Consider the following 16,995-nt stretch of genomic DNA (forward strand, 5'->3'; position numbering starts at 1 on the left):
AGGCGTTGCTATTTTTTTCATTCAGTTTATTTAAGTGTTTTTTTTTCCAGTGTCCCTTCCCAGATTAAAGAGGCTTTCGGCTGGGTTCCTACATTTTGATGTACCGTATTATATTTTGCTTAACTGGGGTTTGCTAAATAATCCACAATTGACTGGCAGGTCATAAAGGATTTACATTTGCCCACTTCTGATATAATAGAATAAGTCAAATCTAAACAATTTGCATTAAAATTTTCTGGAAGGATTTCAGCTAGTCACAACATACTGAGTTGGCAAGCATGGCTCACATGCAGCTAGCCAGGAACCCATCTGCAACCTTCAAGAGTGATTGAGGCTGAAAATATAATACATTTTAAGCAAAGACTTGGTTGGAAGCAGTGGTGAGTTGCCCCCGGTTCGGACTGATTCACAAGAACCAGTAGTAAAACCCGCAGGAGGCTCCACCCACCGACCCGGATGTCATCAGGAAGCTTCTGCGCATGTGGCCCCGTTGCGAACCAGTAGTAAAGGTAAGTAGAATCCAACCCTGATTGGAAGGGAAGCCTTTGAAGGTTACTGCATTTTAGAAACTTTTCATTTCATAAGATCCCGAACTCTAGTCCCAAACTAAGTCATTTTTTCCATTTGGAATTTGAGCACTTTAAAGCTCCAAGTATGGCACCCATGGGGAAAAACATGCAAACATGGAGAATATTTGGCACTGCTCATTTAGTGGCATAACTTGATGTCACAGGCTATATTTTCCGCAATCCCCAAGCTACAAACTCCAATTAATTAGTTATATAAAATGGGTTAATGAGCATGGTAACTCAGATTAAGCCAAATTCTAATCATGTTTTCCTGAATAAACTATACTTGGTAAAATTGTAGAATACTATTTTAAACTATGGTTTAAGTGAGTTCTTGTGTGAAGTAAATGGGTAAAATGTTTAACACAAATATAAACTTTTACTTGAACAATTATATGAATTATCACATCATCAAAATGTACTTTTTCTTGAGAGGATATAAATTTAACCCCTGAAACTCTCCGAATTTAGGATTATTTGAAGTCTAGAGGGTTTATTAAAGATAAAACATAATCATGAGATAAGGACAAATAACAAAAGGAAGAGTAACATTGAATTATTAACTTGGTGGATGAGCTGAGCGGTCACATGCAGAATGTTAAGATGAAGCCATCTGCTTGGTTAAAAACCTCAATGGATAAGGCCAACATTGCTTCCTTTTTTCTTTTACTTATCTGCTGAAAAGGGTACAAGCCCACCACAACAGTAATTCCAGAAAAAAGCCTTCTGGATTTATACAGAGATACAAAAGGCCAATTTCCAGTTGCTCCTTAAATAGGATTCTCCCCCTCTGAGGGAAGGGGAATGCTTCTCCAAGATGATGAGCGAGAAATCCTAGCTCTTAGTTTAGCAAAGTAGAAGAGGGCCAAATATGGTGTAGAAAGTTAGCATCCACCCCTCTCCTAGAAGAATGAAATATTCTAGGAAATATTAAAAAGGCAGAATATTATATTTCCCTGGATGAGAAAAGGAGAAACATGTTTTTAAAGACAAAGCAGCTCCCTGTTCCCTACCCACCCCCTACTTCACTCCCTGCTCCCTACCCAGCCCCACTTCAGCTCCAGGTTGATGGGATTAAGACCTTCACCCTCAGGACATAGGATTAGCCCTCACTCACGATCCAAACCAGGACAAAGCCATTAAGCCATAATAGGAATTTCTCAAAGCCCCTTCATTATATCATCACCCAGCAAGATTCAACCAGACTCAAGACAACCTACAAAGTTACCCCTGCATGGCCCCATGGGAGTCTGACAACCAATCAGAGTATATTTCTTACACAAGAACAGGAAGCTCCAAGGCAGGGCCCAAGAGAGGGTATAAATCTCTCTCCCTCTCTCACCCATGTGCTCTTTTTGCCTAGGACCTCAAATCATGTGATCCTGTCCACCATCAAACCATCTTTCCATGCTGTCTCCATGTTTCCAGTGTCTTTCTTCTCACTTGGAACTGAACCAGGTGGACATGTCTTCCAACAATGGCTTTAGGCTCATGCCTTGGCATCAGGGGTGAAATGCTCCCGGTTTGGACCGGATTGCCCGATCCGGTAGCGATGGCGGGTGGTAGTTCAGAGAACCAATAGCAAAATTCCTGCCCCCTCATCCCCCCATGCCCAGCTGAGCCGCTCGATCATCAGAGGCTTTTTTTTTTACTTTTAAAAGCATTTTTTCTAAAATAATTTTAAAAAGCCTTTGATGATTGCACAGCTAAGCTGGGATCGTCAGAGCCTTTTAAAAGCATTTTTTTTACAACCTCTTTGGCTGAAGAGGTTGTAGAAAAAATTCTTTTAAAAGTAAAAAAAAAAAAGTTGGTCATGCCCACCCAGTCACATTACCCCCCACCAAGCCATGCTCACAGAACAGGTAGTAATAAATTTTACATTTCACCCCTGCTTGGCAAGCATATTTTCCAAAGAAACAGACCGAGATAGGAAGATCATTTTATTACAATTTATTCAGAACATTCTAATTTAAAAAAAATATGTTCCTGTCATTCAAAGAGGGAACCCCAATCCTCAGCTTTCAGTCTTATAGTTAACACATCAAAAGAAAATTACAAGAGAAAAGTTAATTGGACAGAACGAAAAGTAATCTCTCCTTCGCATAGAAAATCAGTTACATGAAGTTAAACATATGTGTCCATTTACATGAGCTCAGATGAAAGTAGGGGTGTAAAATTTAGCATGTTAATGAGAATGGGTTTTTTGGAATTCAGGAAGAGACAAACCAGATCCCAACTAACTCTCTCTCTCTCTCTCTCTTCCTCCCTCCCTCCCTCTCTCTCTCCTATCAAAAGACAGACTGCAGATGTCCTATTAAAACAAACATGCTGCTATACAGCCTGACTGGAGAGCAAAGACTTTTTTTTAATCTTAAAGTTTAGGAATGTTAGAAGTTATCAATTAATTCATTCTACATTCCAGTCTGCATTGGCTTGGTAAACCATTAACATCATTTAAAAGAGAGAAAAATAAGTCAAATTAAAATACAAAGTAACTATGTTAATTAGCAAGTACAATAGTACGAAGTCCATATTGTATACTACAAAGTCCATGTTGTGCGGATACGACGCCAGGCTACAAATCAGGAGACTGTGACTTCTAGTCCTACCTCTGGCATCAAGTCAGCTGGGTGATTTTGGATCAGTTACTCTCTCAGCCCTGGGAAACAGGTAAGGGCAAACCACTTCCAAAATCTTGCCAAGAAAACTTCAGGAACTTGTACAGACAGTCTCCAGAAGTCATCTATCTATCTCTCCCTCTCCCTCTCCCCCTCCCTCCCCTCTCTCTTTATAACACACATACACAAAGAGACTTCAAACACTATGTAGAAGGCCTACATATTACAGGGCAGGCCTAATTTCAAGTGATAAACTTTATTATCTTTTGGGTGGAGGGCATGTAAGAGCACACAACTGATTCTAGGCAGCTCCTTAACCACCTCACTACGGTGACTGTGTGGTATCCACCAAGTCAGTTCATGTGAAGAGACTAGAAAAAGAGTCTTTGGAGGGTTCAGCTGCAAGAAGGATAGTTGCTGATGGCTCTTCTATTCCTGAATGGCTTTTCACTTTGGCTACCCATTCAATATTTCCAAATGAAGAACCAATGTCTGGGGTTGCATCCTCCACCCCTTCCATCTATGTCTTGCTGGCTGTGAGACTAAATGTGGTGACTGGCTACTGATTTTTTCCAGGAGGCATTTGATTGTGGCTTTAAACATTAAATACTACATGTAGCAATAATAATTTTATTTCTGGACATCTGAAACACTTTATATGCAATGTCTAATTGGGAGAACCTTAAGAATCAGCTAATCTTTGATCTCAATAATTTGAAATTGGCATTAAGAACATCTTTGTTAGATCTACATTTGTCTGTTGGATACAAGGCAGCCAACAATACTCACTCCATTTTTTTTCCTCACAAGTATCGTGTGGAATACGTTGAGCTGAGAGCAATAATCCTGAAGACATCCAGTGGAGGAGGATGGACCTGGATCTCCTTGGTGAGAATCCTGTATTGTGCAAACTACTGTAGAAAGTTAGCATCCACCCCTCTCCTAGAAGAATGAAATATTCTAGGAAATATTAAAAAGGCAGAATGTTATATTTCCCTGGATGAGAAATGGAGAAACATGTTTTTTGAGGCAGGAAGCACACTCTCAATAGCCCCCACCCTCCTCAATAGCCCACAGCAGATGTCAGCATTTAAGAGATAAAGAGATGGCTAGGTCTATTCATAAGCAAATACCCTCCCCAAAATCCAACAAAGGTAGGATTAGCCTTCAGCCACAATAAGAATTGCCCAAAGCCCCTTCATTATATCACCCAACAAGATTCAACCAAGCCTGGGATACAGAGAGCCTACAAAATTAGCTAAGACCCCCACCCCCTGTGAGTCTGACAGCCAATAGGATATTTGCCACAGGAACAGGAAGCTCAAGTTCAAAGCCCAAGAGAGGGTATAAATAACACTCACTCTCCACTGCATGTAGTCAGCTACCCAGGACTTCAAACCCATGTGGTCCTGTTCACCATTAAACCATCCTTCCAATCAGCCTTCACGTTTCCAGTGTCTTTCCCTGAACTCAGATGGACATTTCTTCCAACACTACAATGATTGAATGTACGGAACCTACTAAACCAAAACCAAATCCAAGTTTATTACAATTTAGTATGTTGTATGAATATAGCCCATGAGTTTGTAATAGAGATATGATTCTAACTGAGGACTTGAACTCTTACATAGATCTCTTCTCATACCAGATGGCTCTTAATATAGAGGGAAGAGGGAACAGGAAATAGAGTCGCTATTGAGCCAACAGTCTGATAAGAGTGGCTTGAGTTTGGGCCAAGAAAATAACTTGATAAAACATTTCAGATAAGCTGCTCCCTAATCCACACACAGATAAAGGGAGGAAGGAGGAAACACATTCAGATATACAAGATTCTGTCATTGAAGCTGTTTCAATAAAAATAGTTCCAATCCATTCTTTGACTAGTCTTCCTCATTTGGCTGAGTTTCTGTGCTTCCCCTCACCCTGCAGTTCAAACCATGGATCATTGCTCTACATTCTTTTTCCAATCATGGTGCACTGCAATAACATTGTACAGTGTTTCTCACCCTTGGCAACTTTAAATATGAGCTTGGCATCATCTCAGCCAGCATGCTTGTTCAGCTCCCTACAAGTGCAGAATCATAAATTCTCACCTCCCATTTCCAGGATTGGTGACCAAAATTACAAGGAGTTTCCATGTAATGTGTGCACAGCCAAATCTCTTCTCTCTTCTTCTTCTTTGTTACTAAATGGAAATACAGAACGAATAGACTGCTTACTATCTCCCATTTCTATGGGATGGATACCTAGTGGTTAGCTCACTGGGTTGCAAATTGTTTACACTCTAACCCAGTATTTCTCAAGCTTGGCAATTTTAAGATGCGTGGAGGTCAACTCCCAGAATTCCCCACCCAGCTGACTGAGGAATTGCAGGTGTTGAAGTTCACACATCTTAACGTTGCCAAGCCTGAGAAATTCCACAGTAATAGTACAAGCACAGGTCTACCTTGCAAGCAGGTTGTTGTAACCTGACACCAGAGGTGGGTTTCAGCAGGTTCTGACCAGTTCTGGAGAACCGGTAGCAGAAATTTTGAGTAGTTCGGAGAACCAGTAAATGCCACCTCTGACTGGCCCCGCTCCCATCTATTCTTTGCCTCCCCAGTCCCAGCTGATCGGGAGGAAATGGGGATTTTGCAGTAACCTTCCCCTGGAGTGGGGTGGAAATGGAGATCTTACAGTATCCTTCCCCTGCCATGCCCAAGCCACGCCCACCAAGCCATGCCACGCCCACCAAGCCACACCCACAGAACCGGTAGTAAAAAATTTTGAATCCCACCAGTGCCTGACACCCTAATCCTATCCCCACCAACTCTCCTACTACAGTATCTAAAATCAAGGTTGTGTTTTGCATAAATACTTTCAAAAAACATTTTGCATTTTTTGTGCATTCAGACATATTACTTGAGTTTGATACAGCACGAACTCTGTAATTATTGTCTACTTATTTTGAAGAGAGGGAGGACCATCTTAACTATGTTGGGAGGGTGGGGTGCAGGGTGGGTTCTAACTGGCTTTACTACCGGTTCTCTTTATGCGCACGCTTTGTGCACGATCTCCTCTTCTAGGGATTTGAACAGCCGAAATGCAGACATTTCTGATCGACAAGCTCAGTGTCTTAGCCACTGAGCCACCTTAAAGTTGCTAAGGTTGGAGACCCCTGTTCTAGAACTTTTTTTTTGCAGTTTTTTATTTTTTTCCCAAACATACAAATTACATCTATATTGCTATATTTTTAAGATTAAAGATAAGATTTAAATTTGATAAAGTAATAAGGATTTAATGAGTATCATGAAATATAAATATGTTTGAACTGTATTGAAATGTATTATGAGTTATTAATAGAATTAAAATTTAAGGTGGGTTAATAGAAGGGAAATTCTTTTGATTAAGTAAATATGTGTTAATTTTTTTTAAAGATGGTATTAGTTGAATAAGTGATTTAAGATTAGAAATTAAGTGTTATGGCAAAATAGAATAGATAAAATTTTGTTAAAAATGACCAAAAATTGAACAATTGACCCAAACTATAGAAAGTCGGTTAGTTCTAAAGCAGTGCGAACAATGGACATAATTTAGTTTATTTGCATAATTTGTGTGATTATGCAGTTGATTTTTATGTTATTTGTGTCAACATATGCCATTCGCACAATCACGCTTTATATTATTTATATTATATAATAATATTATTATATCAAAGGTCTGTTCCGAAAAGATGTAGAACGACTTTCTTGATACCAACCCGACCATTTCCTACCTAGGCAAATGAGCAAAGCAGCTCCATTCCCGCCCCGCCCCCCCCCTCTCTCGCTCGCTCGCTCTCTCTCCTATTGGCTCTTTCTTGGTTAGACCCACCCCGGAAGCTGGAGTTTGAAAATGCAAGCGAGATTTCCTGAGAGCCCCAGGGGAGGTTTTGGAGGGGGGGGGCGGGAGGTTCTCTTGGATTTTACAAGCTGGAAGGTGGGAGAAAAGGGCTTGGACAGACCTGGGTGAATGTTTCCCCGCCCCCCCAAGAGGAAACCCAAAAGAGGCTGAGAAGCAGATCGGAAGGGCACGAAGACCAGCTGCCTCTCCTTCTCATCCCCCGTAGTTCCAGCTCGTAAGAAAGGACCAGTTTTCCTTCCTCTGCGCGTCTAATAGTGGAAAAGGGGGACCTTTGCGATACCTGGTGACTAGTGTGGGTCTTGTAGTCTCTCTCTGAAGCTGCCCTCCCCATGGGCTTTATTAAACACCTGGAGAGAGGGAAACTACAGGGAAAGCTTAGCTGAAAATCTGCCAGGAGATTACCAGGATGTCGATCACCAACAGGTCGACCTCTTTTATCATGGTCTTATCAGAGGGATGCGGTTGAAAGACGAGAAAGGGTCGCGGGGGGGGGGCACGCCAAGTGAAGCCTAAATCCAGGCAGGTGGCAGGCAACAAAATTTGCAGCTCAGGAAGGAAGGAAGTTTGCAATATAATTCTTATACTGGAGGCTTTTCCCCATAAAGCTTAAAGTGATTCTGGGTTGGTGGCTTAGCTTTCACTGGTTGGATGGCTGCAATCTTTTGTAGGTAAAATTGACCTAGCTCCCATGATGTGTGGGGTTATGGCCAGGCTAAATTATTATAAAGTATACCTTGAGATTGTACAGACAGCGGTTTGAAACAGGCTGCAGGGTGTGGGTGTGTATGCATGAGGGGAGATGTGGAGAGAGAAATGAAGGATTTGAGTCATGTTATGCATATTTTACACCAGTACCATTAATTGCATATTTATTTCCAGATTCCATTTAACGTTGATCTTAGTCATTAAAGCCTCACATGGTTTAGCTTGAAATAATTCCTTTCCCTAGATGAAGTTTTATGGATTCCGACTTTGGCTTCAGAATCTCTGCTTTCTGACCCACCCCAAAAACCTCGTTACTGTATGAGCATTGGGCTTTGACAGATGAGACAATTCAGCAGGGTTTTTTTTATTTGTTTGCTTTTTATTTTATTTTTTTTAAAAATATTGCTTTGATTGCTTCTGCTGCAAGGAATTTATCATCATCTGCTCATTTTTCAAACTGCATCCATGTTTGTATTATTCTAATGTTACCAGTTCTTTATTTTTTTCCAAAAATAATACTACATCAGTAATTGCAGGTGGGATTATTGTAGCATTAAATATTAGTAAATTTAAAAATGCAAGTAATTATTGTTCTGCAGATGTTGCCACAATGATAACTGAATTTCTAATATCTAATTTTTTGATACATAAACATAAATGTTAATGTTAATATATTTGAATTTACTTCTACTTCAGTGCATTTTAGAGGATATTAGATATATGTATATTTGTTCAATAATCTTTATTAAGGTCTTGCAAAGCAAGTGAAAACCCTTATTCCCTTTTTGGAGAGAAAAGGGAAGGTTTAATTAATAACAAACATAATTATTTCAAAAATAATAGACTTACACACTTTAATGCATGCATAATTTGTATGTAATTGGACCAAAATGGACTGTAAAGAAAATTGTTGTGGGAAGAAGTGAGATGCTGTTTACATGCTGTTTTACAAAGAATTAAGACCCCAGTTGTTAAGTATTGCTTAATAGTTCTGCTTTGCACAAAACATACAAGGGATAGTATTGTTTGCCCTTCCACTTAGATATTGAGGGTGGACATCTCTAGTGATAGCCCTACACACAAAGACTTGCACAGATCGGGACTCCCATTTTTGGAGGACTTCAGTTCTCACAGTTTACCATGCTTTTTGTACTGATGGCAGGGATAAGGAAGCCTGCAATATGCTTGTATATGCAGTAATTAGAGGCTTCTGTTTCTTAAAGTCAATTGGGCACAAGTCCTAGATCTAACCTGTTTGGGAATACATCCCATTTAATTAAAGATTTGGTAGGTGCATTTGTAAAACATAATAAGCTTGGGCAGAATTAATCTCTTAGATTTTGTAGTTTATCGTAGCAAGCAAACCCTGTTGTTAGGGAATTTATGATATACAGGTAGTCCTTAACTTATAACCAGTTAGTCTGTTTAAAGTTACAATGGCACTGAAAAAAGTGACTTATGACCACTTCTCGTTTTCACACTTATGACTATTGCACTATCTTCATCGTCATGTGATCACAATTATTGGCAACTGGCAAATAGTTATGATGTTGCACTGTACCAGGGCTATCTGATCACCATTTGAACCTTCCCAGCCATCTTCTGACAAGCAACGTCAATGGGGAAGCTGGATTCGCTTAACAACTGTGGCAGAAAAGGACTGTAGTTTCTCTAGAAAAAGCTGGAAAAATTCAAATTTCAATACGGTAATATTGCTGTTATATATAAATTCATTGTATATTATTTATCTGTTTTATCATAAAAAGTAACATGCAAAACAGAAAAACAACAAAACAAAACATTGTAAAAGAAACAGAGGAAAGAATAGGATTTTGAAATAACCTAACTAAGATATATATGTATAGCTGAAAATTTTGACAACTTCTGTTAATTCATCACATTACATGTGACATAATTTGTTGATTATGTACTGTATTTTTTGGAGTATAAGACACACTTTTTCCCCCCTAAAAGAGGGTGGAAATATTGATGTGTCTTAAAAATCAAGTACAGCATTTTTGGCCTCCCAATGCCCCGCCCTGCTCATCCCATTTTTGCAAAAAATTGGCCCATTTTTCGCAAAAACCGGATGCACAGAGGCTTTGGGAGGCCTGCATAGTGCTCCCGGGGGCTGGAAGAGGGCAAAAACATTTTTTCCTTACTTACCTCTTCGAAATGTTGGTGTGTCGTATAGACTGGTGCATCTTATAGTTCGAAAAATACTGTAACTTTCAGAAGAGAAAATCATATTTTGTGTGTTACATGCTGTAGTTTTATCATGGTAAGATCTGTCATAGAAGGTTTTGCTCTATTTTATTTTATAAAAGAGCCACTCCAAGGATGGAAGAACATGGACATAAGTAATAAAACAGTAGGAGAAAGAGAAGACAGCTAGAGTCTGAAACCATCAGGGATTGTAAACTCATTTATTTCAAGTGATAATGTATTACTGGTTTGTTTTTTTTTGCTTTTAGATCAATAAAATTGATTTTATTGGATTTGTATTGAAATTCTATAAGAATTCCTGCTCTACTTTATTTCCACCTTACAAAAAGACCAAGTTTAAATGAATTTAGTTTTTTTTTTTTCTTACGTTTGGAAAACTTAAGTCATAACGTTATACACCTTATACAGAGATGGAAAGAAATATTTGGGCCACTAAGTCCAACAACATTGAAAATCAGGGTTGATAACCAACATTGACATCAAAAGGAAGCATAAAAGAACTTTCTGTTTGCATTAATTTGTGGAATTGGATATCACTTTTATAGGGTGAGTCTAGCCATAAGAGGTCATTTTTGTAGACCAAAGGACAGAAAGTTCCTTGTCCGTCTTCTTGAGTCAACTGCATGCTAGGTTACCGCGAACTATGTATAGCTAGTTTCCATCAAAAAGCCTCAATAAATTTAATACATACATTCAAATAATTCAGTCCTGATGTTCCTCTAGCACAGGGGTCTCCAACCTCCCCAGCTGGTTGAGAAACTCTGGGAGTTGAAGTCCACAAGTCTTAAAGTTGCCAAGGTTGGAGACCCCTGCTCTTAGCATGTGCTAATAGGACTACTAAATAGAATTGGATCTTTTAATTTTTTATGCCCTTTCAGCTTTTTTGCTTTATCTTGAAAGGATTCATTCCTACTACTGGAAAAGAAACTTCAAACTTCTAGCAAGACAAAGCTCCAGCTAACATGGAAAGGAGACTTCTGTGTGCTGTAACCAAAAGGGCAGATGAAACAGTAGATGTCTGCTTCTTGGGTAATGAAGAATGCCCTTTTCTGTATCTAAATTTCTTTGTGTTCAGCTAGGACTCCTTCCTTCAGAGAACAGAAAGGGTGAGGTATACTTACAGTATCCACACTCTTCGATCACTAAATGGAAATGGGTAGACAAAATAATTTCCCCAAGATTTAATGAGTGTTATTTGATCTTTTAAAAGCAGACTACCTAGGCTACCCACATGATCTAAATTTACAACCTCCACTTAATTTCTTTTGGAACTTATTTTTATTTAAGGTCTTTGGGATATGAAAAAGGAAGGAAAGGTGAAAGGCCTAATTGCAGTGAAAGGAAGGAGGAGAAAAAACCCAGATATGCAACGTAGGTTTACTGAACACCATTATTTTTTGAAACTCATTCGGGCTCAATAAATATATTTTCTTATGCACCTGGGGATTCTTTCACCTCCTTCACAATTGCATAAGTCTTTATCTTAGAATGCTTGACAATATATTTTTTTATTTTTATTTTGGGCTTAGAAGCAGTTATGATTTTTCCTAATGACTAGAGGCAACAGAGTGTGGGAAAGCATATAATTGGTTTTTTTCCCCTTTTATCTGGTATACTGTACTCGGGTAAAGTTCAGTATATGGAAGAGATAGAAAAATTATGCTCAAAAGTTTGGATTCTTAATCTGACATATGCATGAGACAGCTAAATGCCTTCTGGGATCTGAAAGGTGATTCTTCCACTTCATTCCATTTCCACATACATATAGTAAATAATTTTGAAGTTGCATATTTTCTCATTTGGGGAACAAATTGGGGGTTTCTTTTTAATTACTTCAACAGGCCAGGAACATTTAATCAGAATCAGCGAGGAGAGACATATTTCAGAAGATTCAAAACCAATGGAATTACATGGCAAGTCAGCCTGTAAAGGAGAAGCTTGTGGTTTCCAGAACTGGGAGTGGTCAAAGACCTTAGCAAGTCAAGAAAGAGCAAAAAACGTCCCAGGAGAGAAAGCAAATAAAGCCATTCCCTGCAGAGAAGGGAGCCCAGCTCCTTGTGGAACTAGCGTCCAGTTGAGAATTGACACTGGTAAGGACTATGGGTATATCTTTTTTTTTTTAATTTGATTTATATGCCGCCCTTCTCCGGAGACTCAGGGCGGCTTACAATGTGTTATGAGTTTTGTTCATTTTTGTTCATCTTAACACTAAGCCACATCTTATTTTCATCATGATTTGTTGAATAAGCTACTGTGTACTTACATATTATGCAATTTCTGGGCTGGTTCAGTTGCAGCTGGCTTCACGCAGCATAATTCCATTTCAGTAAATGGATTATAAAATACAGTAACCAAATATAACCATAGTAATTCTATTTGCATTATGCCCAGAAACAGCATTCCTAGAAAACAGATCAAGAAATTGGGGAGGGGACATTTTTGGGCGGGGGGTCTCATTTCTTAAGTCAGTCTTAAGCAGTTTCTTGGCTGGCTTAGTCTTAATAGCTTTGTTAAACTGCAAGAGAGTTGGTGCTGGGCTAATCATAGCGGGAATGTTAGTCCATAGTAGTGGGGCAGGAGGAGAAAGGCTTGGCTTTGTGCTTAATGGTTGCTCTCTTTGGAGTAGGGATTCCAAGAGAATCTTCCCATCTAGGTTTGACTGGTACTGCTGGGAGTAGCCTGTCCCAAATCTATCCAGACTGCAGACTATATCGAACTTCCAAAGTGCCCATTAGTACTATGAATTACATCCAATGATCTGGATTTACTCTCAGAGAATATGAAAAAAAAAAAAAGTATGGCACAGCATAAAGGTCACCAACATGGACATAAAAGCTACTGCCTGTACCTAAATAGCACTTGCTTAAATGGTACAAATCAAAACACTGAAATTCAGTGAGATCCCTAATTTGTGGCATTTTGGTGAATTTACCAGACATGGGATGCAAAGCTTCAGACCACCACACGTGATAGCAAAGTTAGAAGTCTGTTTGCTGCCATCTTGTGAAGACCCAGGGCGTGGCATGAAAGCAACACAGCCAGCCAGAGAACAGGTCTAACTCCCCTTTATTGCTCCAACTTTGCCCCCAAATGTCCCCATGTTTATTACAAGTCCTGGAGCAAAGCTCTCACACGCAACTTCAGCAGCCTCTGGCTGCGAGTAGTCCAGAAAGCCAGGTTAGCCAAACAGTAACCAGGGCCAGCAGTCCAGTAAGCTAGGTTAGCCAAACTGTAACCAGAGCAAGAGGTCCAGTGAAGCAGGCAAACAGGGCAAGCTCCACAAGACAGAGCACAGTAAACTACAGGCATCAGCAAGTGCACACAAGGCTCCACAGATTCAACGCTTGTTCCAGACAAATGCCCCTCCCACCAGCACCTCCTTACATCTCAATCCCCAGGTGTGCCTTGTGAAGGGGGGCGGAGCACTCTCCTCCCTCATAGCCAGCTCAGTCTGTGTTGTTCTCATCTTCTCTCTTCTCTCCGTGCTCTAGGATCAGGAGGGGGTGGTCTTGCTCTTCAGCTGCTCCTCCCTGTCTGCAAGCCTTTCTGATCCTGAAAAGCCTTGCCCGGACTGACTCTGCCCTTCCCCAGTTTCCTCCAAGACCAATGGAGCCACCCTCTCAATTTGTGTTGGCTCTTGTTCCAGCTCATCTTCCCCCGCAGATTCAGACTCCGACAGGGGTATGACACATCTAGAGTCATCTGGATTTTCGAAGAACCAAATTGGTAGCCTTAATTTTTGATGCTTTTAGGAGAGCTAACCAAGCACAGTAGCTCACGTGGTTGGAATGTTGGGTTGACAATTTGCAAGCCCACACTCGAGACCCAAATGCTGCTGTGTGAGCTCCCATGATTCGCTCCAGCTCCAACCTAGCAGTTTGAAAGTGTGCAAATGCGTGTAGATAAATAGGTACTACTTTGGTGGGCTCATTAATGGAGGCCCCAGCTATTTCTCCAGGCAACAGTGATGTCACTAGCTAAACCTTTCAACCCGGAAGCGCCTCAGCACTTCCGACACATCAATGACAGCGAGGAGAGCTGTTTGATCCCAACTGATTTAACTTGGTTAGTGGAAAGGACAATTAAATATTAGCATGTTGTAACACAATAGAGGTCAATTGACCCAGTTAAATAAAATTCATCCTCAAACCAGTTATGCACAGAATTAAAGCTAACTTGACCCAATGAATTGTGGGCATGCCTAAATCTAGACATTGTTTTGATTAAATAACTATTTGCAATAGAGAGAGAAAAACAACTGAAAAACCAATCTTGTTTATTCCAAGATCTGGCAACCCAGAGACATGTCTCTCCAACATTAATTGGCTATTGTTAGCCCTTTGAGATAGTTCTGTTATGAAGTAGTACTATGATTACTAATTCTACTGTAAGGTCAGATTAACAGAATCTTGAAAGACTAAAAGTACCTCTTTCCTTTCTTCACTTTTACTCTCCCAAAAATTAGAGAAGATCCCTTCTGAGATGCTTTCACCATCTCTGATGGGCGTGGCAGGGGAAGGATACTGCAAAATCTCCATTCCTACCCCACTCCAGGGGAAGGATACTGCAAAATAAAAGAGTGTTTAGTATATTTTAATTGGTTTTTTTTATTTATTTATTTATTAACGTTTGTATTACATGTATTTTTATCGTTCGCTGTTCACCGCCCTGAGTCCCTTAGGAATAGGGCGGTATATAAATTTAATAAATAAATAAATAAATAAATAAATAAATAAATAAATAAATAAAATCCCCATTCTCACCCCACTCTGGGGCCAGCCAGAGGTGGTATTTGACGGTTCTCCAAACTGCTCAAAATTTCCGCTACCGGTTCTCCAGAACCTGTCAGAACCTGCTGGATTTCACCCCGCCACACCTCCTTCAGACAAGTTTTATCAGGCTACTGTACTATCTAGGTTGCACTCTTCTTCCTGTCTCCCAAGCTCATTCCCATTATAGCTATAGTGATGAAACATCTCCTACTGTTGCTTTCTTGTCAAAAGGGATGGGGTTAGTAATACAATAAAGCTTACCAGTATTTGACTAACACAAGGACTCATAAGATATCAGGTATTTCATGAAAAAGTATTTTCCTAAAATAGCAGTTGTTGACCCAATTAATGCAGCATTGTGCTGCCAAAATCACTACTAATGAGATGTGGAATACTTAGGTTCTAGCTGATTATTAAGCATGTTGCAGAAAAGAGTTGTTAAGATTATATTTCTTGCTGTAAGTCAGAAACCTAATGGAAAGAGTAATAAACCCTGTAGCAGATTACCTAAGAAGGACCTAGAGGACTAATTAACTGTTGGGGGAAAATGGTGGCCCCAAGAAACTAACTAAACATATAACACAACGTCTAGAGATCCTACTTAGAAATTTTGTTGGATTTCTGTTTTTATTCCAGTGGATAATGGATGGAAGAGTGAGAATGATGGGAAACAATCTGAGGAACTGAAAGAAAATTTTTGGAATCAAAGTAGACCAATGGGAGAAGAAGGAGGTTTTGTGGAGAAAAGAGGTGATAAATCTATTACTTCTCAAGGTAGAAGTTTCAGTGAAACCCCAGTTCAGCCTAGCAGCCAAACAAATAAGAGATGCAACAATTGTCTGTATATTCACCAGTTAATCCATACACAGGGAAAGTCAAATCAAAACTTCAAATTTGGGAAGAGTGTGAATTGGAACCAAAACCTTGCTGATGGTCAAGCATTTCTGGAAGACAAGAACCTCTCTAAATGTTTGGAGTGTGGAAAGGGCTTCAGTCACAGCTCAAACCCCCCTTCGCATCAGAGAATTTGCAGAGGGGAGAAGCCGTATAAATGCCTGGAGTGTGGGAAGAGCTTCAATTCAAGCACCAGCCTTTCTTCACATCAAAGGACACACACCGGGGAGAGACCGTTCAGCTGCTTGGATTGTGGCCTGAGCTTCCGGGACCATTCAGGCCTTATTAAACACAAACGGATTCACACTGGGGAAAAACCCTACCGTTGCTCAGACTGTGGCTTGAGTGTTAGCACTCAGTCAAGCTTAGTTCGACACCAGAGAATCCATACAGGAGAGAAACCATATCGGTGCACGGAATGCGGGAAATACTTCGGTCAGAGCACAGACCTTGCTTCACATAGAAGGACTCACACAGGGGAGAAGCCCTATAAATGCTTGGAGTGCGGGAAAAGCTTCAGCCGAAGCACAAGCCTGACTTTGCATCAGAGGATCCACACCGGGGAGAGACCGTACAGCTGCTTAGACTGCAACAAGAGCTTCTCTGATCAGTCAAGCTTTATTAAGCACGAGAGAAGCCACACAGGAGAGAAGCCGTACAAATGCCCGGAATGTGGGAAGAACTTCAGTCGGAGCACAAGCCTTTCTTCACATCAAAGGACACACACCGGAGAGAGACCGTTCAGCTGCTTGGATTGTGGCCTGAGCTTCCGGGACCATTCAAGCCTTGTGAAACATAAGCGGATTCACACTGGGGAAAAGACATATAGCTGCTCAGACTGTGGCCTGAGTTTTACCACTCAGTCCAGCCTGGTTAGGCATCATAGAATCCACACAGGAGAGAAACCATATCCATGCTCGGATTGCGGGAAGTACTTCGGACAGAGCACAGATCTTGTTTCACATAGAAGGATTCACACGGGAGAGAAGCCCTATAAATGTTTAGAGTGTGGGAAGAGCTTCAGTCGAAACACAAGCCTAACTTTACATCAGAGGATACACACCAGGGAGAGACGATAGAGTGCCGTAGGAAAAGCTTTTGTTTTATCAAGCAGAAGTAAACCTATGCAGAGAAGAAGTCACAGAAAGATCTTCAGAGAACAAGCATTATTTCAAAGTATTTAACTTGGACTTTTCACCAACCTGTGTAGACTTAATTGTATTTTTGAAGGTAGCCATATGAAAAAGTTATTTTGTTGGTACTCTTTCTCTTAAGAAACCTCTGCTGTGGTCATTCAAATGTAGATTAGAAATAGATTTGTAATTCTAA

At 40.2% G+C, this 16,995-nt stretch overlaps 1 protein-coding gene across 1 annotated transcript; it reads left to right on the plus strand.

Moving 5' to 3' along the window:
- The first annotated feature begins 9,344 nt into the window (after window positions 1-9,344).
- On the plus strand, window positions 9,345-16,950 carry LOC139308583 (zinc finger protein ZFP2-like). Its single transcript, XM_070932190.1, has 4 exons — window positions 9,345-9,480; window positions 10,901-11,029; window positions 11,842-12,090; window positions 15,409-16,950. The coding sequence occupies exons 2-4, from the start codon at window positions 10,963-10,965 to the stop codon at window positions 16,743-16,745; spliced, it is 1,653 nt and encodes a 550-aa protein (XP_070788291.1). The 5' UTR covers window positions 9,345-9,480; window positions 10,901-10,962; the 3' UTR covers window positions 16,746-16,950.
- Window positions 16,951-16,995: the final 45 nt, after the last annotated feature.

Source organism: Pituophis catenifer, unplaced genomic scaffold (assembly GCF_029215685.1).
Source record: "Pituophis catenifer annectens isolate HBS135680 unplaced genomic scaffold, rPitCat1.0.hap2 SCAF_1, whole genome shotgun sequence".
Classification (NCBI taxonomy): Eukaryota; Metazoa; Chordata; class Lepidosauria; order Squamata; family Colubridae; genus Pituophis; species Pituophis catenifer.

Bases quoted from the DNA above. Each gene is read 5' to 3' on its own strand.
- LOC139308583 (XM_070932190.1), top strand. From the start codon at position 10,963: ATGGAAAGGAGACTTCTGTGTGCTGTAACCAAAAGGGCAGATGAAACA. The intron at 11,030-11,841 runs GTAATGAAGAAT...TTACTTCAACAG, and splicing joins AGTAGATGTCTGCTTCTTGG to GCCAGGAACATTTAATCAGA. The intron at 12,091-15,408 runs GTAAGGACTATG...TTTTTATTCCAG, and splicing joins CCAGTTGAGAATTGACACTG to TGGATAATGGATGGAAGAGT.